The 9,399-nt window shown below is 38.2% G+C and overlaps 1 protein-coding gene across 2 annotated transcripts in view; it reads left to right on the forward strand.

The window, feature by feature from the left end:
* The window catches only part of mapk14a (mitogen-activated protein kinase 14a), a 45,168-nt gene extending 38,012 nt beyond the window's left edge, over positions 1-7,156 (forward strand). For both annotated transcript variants that reach the window (XM_062998966.1, XM_062998965.1), the window contains exons 10-12: positions 1,825-1,903; positions 2,410-2,583; positions 5,921-7,156. In XM_062998966.1, the coding sequence (XP_062855036.1) occupies positions 1,825-1,903; positions 2,410-2,583; positions 5,921-5,988 (321 nt within the window). In that variant the 3' untranslated portion in view covers positions 5,989-7,156. The remainder of the gene's footprint in view (positions 1-1,824; positions 1,904-2,409; positions 2,584-5,920) is intronic.
* The last annotated feature ends 2,243 nt before the right edge of the window (positions 7,157-9,399 follow it).

Raw genomic sequence — 9,399 nt, forward strand, 5'->3', positions numbered from 1 at the left:
AGATAGACCCTGTTGAAACCTGAGGGAACTACCACAGAGCTCTAGCACTGGGTTATGCAAGCCAACTTACATATTCCTTAAGTTCAGCAGTGTCACATGTCACAGTGCCCAGCTATATCTGCACCAATTAAATCAGGGGCAGATCTTCTTTAAGCAGTGACACCTAATCTCAAATAACTTAAACATGGTATATAGGATACATGTAAAAAAAGGTATACATTAGTCAATACAAGTCTGTGTAATAAAAAATGTATATTGTAGTGCAAATTGTGAACAGTCGGAACTTTAGACGGAGAGTGGCAGATTATAATAAACTTACAGTACGTTATAAATATGATGTACAACAATGACATGATATTCAGCTCGCTTTTTCCTATATACATAACATGTAATCAATTTTATTTGGTTCATTTGAACCTTTTCGAAGTAAATTAAGTGGGTAGCACTGTCGACTCACAGCAAGAAGGTCCTGGGTTCGATCCCCAGCCGGGGCGGTCCGGGTCCTTTCTGTGTGGAGTTTGCATGTTCTCTCCGTGTCTGCGTGGGTTTCCTCCGGGAGCTCCGGTTTCCTCCCACAGTCCAAAAATATGCAGCTAGGTTAATTGGAGACACTAAATTACCCTATAAGTGAATGGGTGTGTGTGTATGTGTGTCCCTGCAACCCTAATTGGATAAGCGGATAAGAAAATGTATAAATGTATGTATGGCAGGGATTCTCAGTGTTTTCAATTTTAAGGGCCACCAGTTTACTGCTGTGCATACAGGGCTGTTTGGAGGTAAAAACTACCAAAAACATCTCTAAAACAAACGTGTTGTGATAAACTAAAACAGCAACTGTATACTAGCTAAGGACAATACACACATTATGTTTATGTGTTTTCAATTATTAAATTTTATTTGAAATGAGGCAGTTACTGACCAGGTCAGCCTCAGTGCATAAGAAGCCCTTGTGAATATCTAAGTGATTAAACAACATTTAACCAACCCACCAATAATGAATAAACTTACATTTTACTATTGTTGAAATATTGGACTCCTTAGAATCAAGTTAGGGTGGTACAGTGGCTCGGTGGGTAGCACTGTTGGCTTACAGCAAGAAGGTCCTGGGTTTGATTCCCAAGTGGAGCGATCCGGGTTCTTTTCTGTGCTAAGTTTGCGTGTTCTCCACGTATCCGAGTGGGTTTCCTCTTGGAGCTGGGGTTTCTTCCCACAGTCCAAAGACAGACCTAAGTTAGATGAATTGGAGATGCTACAAATTTTGATTCCAAGGGTTTCCTACCCTCGCCCAGTGAACTGGACTCGGCGTGACTTTGAATAGGGTAAAGCGGTGGTAAAACAAGACAATGAAAATATAAATGAATGAGTGGAACTAAGTGAACTTAAAGCTGCCCTCTTTTTATTGTAACAACATGAATTTCCAGTGTAACTTTTATTGATCACTCTAGACCAGAAAGCGCACACATACATCTGTTGTATTTACATTAAAATTTGAACATACAAGGCTAAAGCCTGGCCTAACTAATTCCTTTACACTTAATTAATTAATTGATTAGTTCCTATATTTATGTAATTCCAGTACTCCATATATACAGACATACAGGGGTGAGTGGGGTCTTTGGTGTCTTTGTGGGCTCTCTAAAGTATTTTCCAGCTTTCCATCTTGGCTCTATTGGCAAATCTCTTGTGCTAAATTAATAAATTCAGACAATCTGACAAAGTCTAAATAGCTTCAACAAGATCATCTTTGTGTTCGTGTATATGAATATATTTCAGTGCCTAACCTTAAATGACTGTTTCACTTACAAAGCACCCTCTTTTCCACAGGCTCGGAATTACATTCATTCTCTACCACAGATGCCCAAAAGGAATTTTGCTGACGTGTTTATTGGGGCCAATCCACTGGGTAAGAAGGCAATACTTACCATGAAATACGACTGCTAACAGAGTTTATTAGATAGTTAATTATTGTAATTTAATACCACTTAAAAGTAGTACATTACTTTTTGTGTGGTTTTTGGTTTTGCATTTTTAGGTTAGATAGTTGTAATTAATTAACAGCTACTTGTATTAAAAAGTAAATCTGATCCTGTATGGTAATGTGGTACTATGTTTAATAGCTTGATTGGTAGGCTCACCCCAATTATAACATTAGACAATGATTGTCATACAGATTGTGATTAACTGTGTATTTGTTTTCCCATAGCATTAGTCCACATATTTATAAACCCAAGTTTAAATGGTTAGGACAGTAGGTAAAATGCAACATGATACTGTCATAATTGGGTATAAACAACGCCTTAACAAAAGGCTTGGTCATTTAATTCATTAAAAAAACATTGTTGACATACGTAATTCTGAATGTAGCTACTGTATAATGCTGGTGATTTAAGTGTTTTTGTATCATTACAGCTGTAGACCTCCTAGAGAAGATGCTGGTTTTGGATACAGATAAGCGAATAACTGCAGCCCAGGCTTTGGCACATCCATACTTTGCCCAGTATCATGACCCAGATGATGAGCCAGAGGCTGAGCCCTATGACCAGAGCTTTGAGAGTCGAGAGTTGGACATTGAAGAATGGAAAAGTATGTTAAAGTTATACGTCCGTTTCTCTGTACTACTTCCATCTGATAAACATTATTAGTCTCAATTTGTTCCTTGTTCATTTTTACACTGTTGTCCGGTCATGTGGAGTAACATCTGATAAACAATATGTTCACTGGCAAGCAAAAAAAAAAAAAAAAAGTGCAAACCAACCCTTGTGTTGTTTAATAGAACAGTCAGTCTTATCTGTCACATTACTTCACTTTATGTATAGTAAAAAAAAAAATAGGTTTCAAATAATAATTTGCTTTCTAAACACAATAAAATAGACACTTATATAGATCACTAAATACTGCTGCACTCAGATAAAACCAGTTTTCAGTATTATAAGACATGAATGAAATACAGAAGAGTAAAGCATGATTTTTTTTCTAGATACAGGTTTGCTTAAACAGTAAACACAGGGTAGTCTGAGTTTTATTATTATTTATTATTATTAGTTTTATTACTAAAGTATTTTGAGTTGGGGAAAAAAGTGTAAAAGTTTCTCTTTTGAGAAATGAGGATTGTAATTTCAGTTTTAACCATCTTTTCTGCAAAAAGTTAACACTAGAATGGTGCAGTGGTCTATTACATTAGCCCACCACCGCTTAGATCTGGGTTTGAATCTTAGCTGTGCTATCGGCCAGCCGTGCATCTACATAGGATGGATTGGCTCCCTGTCAAGTGTATTTCGATTTTGCGGTCAGCGTTTCCCAGTGAAGCCGGGCCCACTGTGGCCCTGACCATGATAAAGTGGTTGATGTAAATTAAATGGTGGGGAAAAAAGTAGCACTTTGCTGATTAATAGGGGTGTCTTATGTAAGACATACAGTGTATCACAAAAGTGAGTACACCCCTCACATTTCTGCAGATATTTAAGTATATCTTTTCATGGGACAACACTGACAAAATGACACTTTGACACAATGAAAAGTAGTCTGTGTGCAGCTTATATAACAGTGTAAATTTATTCTTCCCTCAAAATAACTCAATATACAGCCATTAATGTCTAAACCACCGGCAACAAAAGTGAGTACACCCCTAAGAGACTACACCCCTAAATGTCCAAATTGAGCACTGCTTGTCATTTTCCCTCCAAAATGTCATGTGACTTGTTAGTGTTACTAGGTCTCAGGTGTGCATAGGGAGCAGGTGTGTTCAATTTAGTAGTACAGCTCTCACACTCTCTCATACTGGTCACTGAAAGTTCCAACATGGCACCTCATGGCAAAGAACTCTCTGAGGATCTTAAAAGACAAATTGTAGCGCTACATGAAGATGGCCAAGGCTACAAGAAGATTGCCAACACCCTGAAACTGAGCTGCAGCACAGTGGCCAAGGTCATCCAGCGTTTTAAAAGAGCAGGGTCCACTCAGAACAGACCTCGCGTTGGTCGTCCAAAGAAGCTGAGTGCACATGCTCAGCGTCACATCCAACTGCTGTCTTTGAAAGATAGGCGCAGGAGTGCTGTCAGCATTGCTGCAGAGATTGAAAAGGTGGGGGGTCAGCCTGTCAGTGCTCAGACCATACGCCGCACACTACATCAAATTGGTCTGCATGGCTGTCACCCCAGAAGGAAGCCTCTTCTGAAGTATCTTCACAAGAAAGCCCGCAAACAGTTTGCTGAAGACATGTCAACAAAGGACATGGATTACTGGAACCATGTCCTATGGTCTGATGAGACCAAGATTAATTTGTTTGGTTCAGTTGGTCTCAAGCATGTGTGGCGGCAATCAGGTGAGGAGTACAAAGATAAGTGTGTCATGCCTACAGTCAAGCATGGTGGTGGGAATGCCATGGTTTGGGGCTGCATGAGTGGAGCAGGTGTTGGGGAGTTACATTTCATTGAGGGACACATGAACTCCAATATGTACTGTGAAATACTGAAGCAGAGCATGATCCCCTCCCTCTGGAAACTGGGTCGCAGGGCAGTGTTCCAGCATTATAATGACCCCAAACACACCTCTAAGACGACCACTGCTTTATTGAAGAGGCTGAGGGTAAAGGTGATGGACTGGCCAAGCATGTCTCCAGACCTAAACCCAATAGAACATCTTTGGGGCATCCTCAAGCGGAAGGTGGAGGAGCGCAAAGTCTCGAATTTCCGCCAGCTCCGTGATGTCGTCATGGAGGAGTGGAAAAGCATTCCAGTGGCAACCTGTGAAGCTCTGGTAAACTCCATGCCCAGGAGAGTTAAGGCAGTTCTGGGAAATAATGGTGGCCACACAAAATATTGACACTTCAGGAACTTTCACTAAGGGGTGTACTCACTTTTGTTGCCGGTGGTTTAGACATTAATGGCTGTATATTGAGTTATTTTGAGGGAAGAATAAATTTACACTGTTATATAAGCTGCACACAGACTACTTTTCATTGTGTCAAAGTGTCATTTTGTCAGTGTTGTCCCATGAAAAGATATACTTAAATATCTGCAGAAATGTGAGGGGTGTACTCACTTTTGTGATACACTGTACATGTATACCAACTGAATTTAGGAACATTTAGCTCTCAGTTCACTGTGACTCAGAATCCAGTAAGAAAAATGTGCTTGTAATTGCTGTCTACAAATTACAAAGGCCAGTTTTTAAAATGCATTTTTACAATAATGACCCAACATTATTGTGCTTTCTAAATTTCTTTATTATTTAATCACACACTTTTTGAGCGCTGCAGGTCAGAAAGTGTAGAATTTATTGAGATTCACCTGTAGAAATCAAATTTGAATCACCTAATAGTTACAGTAATGTTGTTAAGTGATTTAGAATTCCATTCAGGCAGAGGTATATTTTGGTATCTGCTTTTACACTGGCTTAGTTATGTAAGATGACCGATGACTTATATTCTCCTATGTGGTGCTTGTCCTTTGACATGATTTGTAATCTAGCTTTTATGCTTGCAGAACAAAATCTAATTCATTCTAGTAACAAAATAAAAGAAAAATTATAAATGTTAGTAGCAGACAGAGGTCAAAGCACTCTTAGGCCAAAAGTATGTAAACACCCGACCTTTTGTAATCCTGCTCTGTGATAACAGACCAGAGAAGAGCACACTCAGACTTGTGATGATCTGAGTGCAGATCATCAGTAACAGCAGACACTAATAGTTTTACTGAAAGTGTTTGCATTTGCATATTTGTGTTGGTATGCACATAGTCTAGTTGAACAAAAAGGCATTATATTAAAATAAATAAATTGGCTGGCATTCACAAGGTTAAACATGTTGCTAGGACATCTCTTGGCTTTTAAAGAGTGATTTTCTTCGGACAGTGATGTGTAATGTATGTGTAACAGGGTGCACAGTGTAAGCCCTAATGCTTGATTCTTTATCCCCATACAGGATTGACCTACGAGGAGCTGATCAGTTTTGAGCCTCATGCTTTTGATGGGGATGAAATGGAGTCCTGAGAGACGTATAAGAGCAAAACTTCAGCACAGTCTTCAACTCTTTCAGTTAACACTGTAATATTTTACAGTCATTTAACCACACACACCGACAGTATGATTTTTTTCAGTGCCTGCCACTTTACTTTCTAGTTATGTTCTAGTCTTTTAAAATGTTTTATATATGTAAAAATGTCATCTACTGAAGTAGGAAGGAAAGAAGAACCTTTAAGGGGAAAAGGGACACATTGCAGTTTTAAAGTATCTGGAATCTTAAATAAAGTCCAGAAGCATTTCTGTTTAACCACTGCCATCTTTTCAACCACTTACTATTCACATTAAGACATAAGCATTAACGCTTTGGCTGGCATACAGTATGATTAGCAATGTTACTTAAGCTTTGATAGAATAGGAATTTCAGAATCAATTAACACCCCCCCCCCCCGAAATCCAATAACTGCAATGCTTCCATTGCTGTTCATAGTATTATTATTAATAAAGCGAAAACCAATTAACCCACATACAAGTTTTCATTTGGAATGTACTTGGGATGTAATTATGACCTGCTTCATGATTAAGTTGCAGAGATTTAAACTAGCTGGCTAGTAACTCCACACTTTAGGTTTAAAATCAGTTGTTTCATTATAGATCACATTTATAGTTAAAAAGATTTACAAGTCATTTTCACTTTCCTAATAGAGTACTATTTTAACTGTTGGTATTCAGATCTGTAATGCATAGCTACACTCTTGTGCTACTGCTTTGCTGAGTGTAATGCAGTACCTTTGGAGTGGCCTACTGTTTGAAACCATGCAAGACACTCGTGAGTCCAGTGGACAATTCCTATATGCAATAATACGACCTAATTTTTCCAAGCCTGTGCTGAAAATATATGTAATTTAAAATGCATTGTCGGATTGCAGTTGTGAAGTCTGTCTTTTAAATCTTCTGTATGTTTTATAATGTGTTCATTATTTTCCCAGAGCTGTCACAGCATGTGCGTTTATAGGAGAGATGCGGATGAGAAAATGTAAAACGAATGTCAGTGCTTAACTGGTGTGAAATATTTATATTGGCAGTGGCGATATTAACTGGAGTGGCTGCTTCTTTCTGCTTTATTTCCTAAATCAGACTGTAGAGAATATAATCAAACATTGTTTATTAAAGAAAATAAAGGCAGATATTTTTCAGAGTTAAGTTTTTAAGTATGACCAGAATATTTCATTCATGATTTGTCAGTTTAATGAAATCTGCAGTGTACACTACACATGGTCAAAGGTATGTGTGCACTTGATCACATCTACATGTGTCAGCTGGAACATCTTGGGTCTCAGGTGGAAGCTGTACCAGTCGCAACTTTTCCAGGAAGGCTTTCTGCTAGATTTTGATTTACTTTATTTAAACAAAAAAGCTTTCTTATTTATACCATTTAATAGAGTTGTGGGGGAAAAAAAAAATATTGGCATTTCCCCCCAACAGAACTCTAAAATGATGTTTTTGCTCCATCATTATGGCTGCTATGTTGGCAGATATGTTCAATTCAAAAATCAAATCCACAACACAAAAGTGCACAAATATTTAAGGGGTCCAAGTGCTATTATATAAAAAACATAATTAGGAGCATATTGTTAAAGAAAATAAAGGAAATGAGATTCTTAATACAAGGGTTCTTCAATAAGTTTCTACACTTTTTTTTTAAAACAATTTTTTATTTTATTTATGCATTTTTTGCATTTTGTTTTCCGCTGCTGGGGGATCCCTGATTGCAGTCAAGGTGGGTATATTGCTGCTCACGCCTCCTCCGACTCTCGTGCAGCCCTTTGCAGAACCCTTTTTTACCTATGCACTCTGCACAGGTGCCTCTCTATCTGCCAATCATGGTCCTTACGCAACCTTTTGAAGCCCCCACCCACATAGTTCGTCATCTCACCCTAGCAGAACTGTGTCCTGCATCAGGCACTGCCAATTATGCTTGCTAGATGGCGTCCAGTCGACCAGTGGCAACGCCTAGTTTCAAACCGAGGAGTTCAGCATCTCGGCGCTGGTGTGCTAGTGGCTGCGCCACCTAGGTGCCGCTTTTTTAAACTATTTGTTAGGAGTTCCCAGTGTCGTACCAACCTTTTAGTTCCATTAGCAAAAATTGTTTTGGGTTGAGCACGTAACCACTGATGCACCGCTGCTTTTGCATCGTCATCTCACAAATTTTTTTTTCCCTTTAAAGCATCTTAAAGCGTCCAAATAGGTGAAGATAAGATGGCGCTAAATCCGGACTATAAGCTCTCTGTCTCTCAGACACGACAAATTACTACTCCTCCAGCCCTCACCATTTCCAGCAAAAATATAAAAGTGCAGAAACATTTTGATGATCCCTCGTAGAAAACGATCAGTAACACATTGTTTATTAATAAAATTGAAGAAATTAGTCTAGTATTGGTTGATTTACACCACTCCCACTGAAGACTTCATTAAGGTTTACACATTAATATTCTATAAGAATTTCCTATATTATGTACCACACCTGATCAAATATAGACTTTTGGTGTATTTATTGGAAGACATGCAATGCCTGGTTTAGTGCATTTTCCAACACAAGGGGGCAAGACTGTTCAAGATTATGGTTTAGGTTCCCCCCCAATTTTAGGAAAATCCCCCCATTTCACCAAAATGTGGTATAAACTTACATTTTAAAAAATTGGGACAGTATGTCAAATGCATAAATCAGTATTTTTTAAATCCAGGTTTACAGTGCAAAGACAATATATTAATGCTTTGCCTTTAACTTATAAATTTACTGTAGGTGCATTTTGAAATTGATTTCTGCAAGATTTTCAAAAAAGCCTGAAATGGGGCAATTTACGACTGCGCACATTGTGTTTAATTCTGGGCACAGTTGTTTCAACAACTCATGATAATTATGCAATCATGCTTTTGGTATAATAGAAGCATTTTAAAAGGTCCAGTTCTTTATTAGGATTTGTGGATGTCTGCAACTTTGCCAAAAAGGCTGCACCAAATAATTTAACAGTTCAAGAAGAATATTTCTCAATAAGGGATTGCAAGGAGTTCTTATTTACTCTCTTTGTGGTCTAATATTAAAAGATAAGAAATCATGTAAAGGACATGGCTAAAAACCACTAGTGAATCCCTGTAACTCTGGATCTGACAAACAGCACTACAAAAAAATTTCATTATCAGTAAACAAATTTGGTACTACACAGCTAAAGTCATAGGTCAAGAAACTTCATATGCAGTGACATTTATATTTGCAGCATTTAGCAGACACGTGTATCCAAAGCGACTTACAATTATGACAATTATGATACAGTTTGAGCAATTGGGAGTTAAGATCCTTGCCCTGGGGCAATCTTCTGCGTACTAGTTCAGCACTTTAACTGCATAGCTACAACTGCCATACCAAAAGCTCGACATGGTAAA

The sequence above is a fragment of the Trichomycterus rosablanca genome, chromosome 7, assembly GCF_030014385.1.
Source record: "Trichomycterus rosablanca isolate fTriRos1 chromosome 7, fTriRos1.hap1, whole genome shotgun sequence".
Lineage (NCBI taxonomy): Eukaryota > Metazoa > Chordata > Actinopteri > Siluriformes > Trichomycteridae > Trichomycterus > Trichomycterus rosablanca.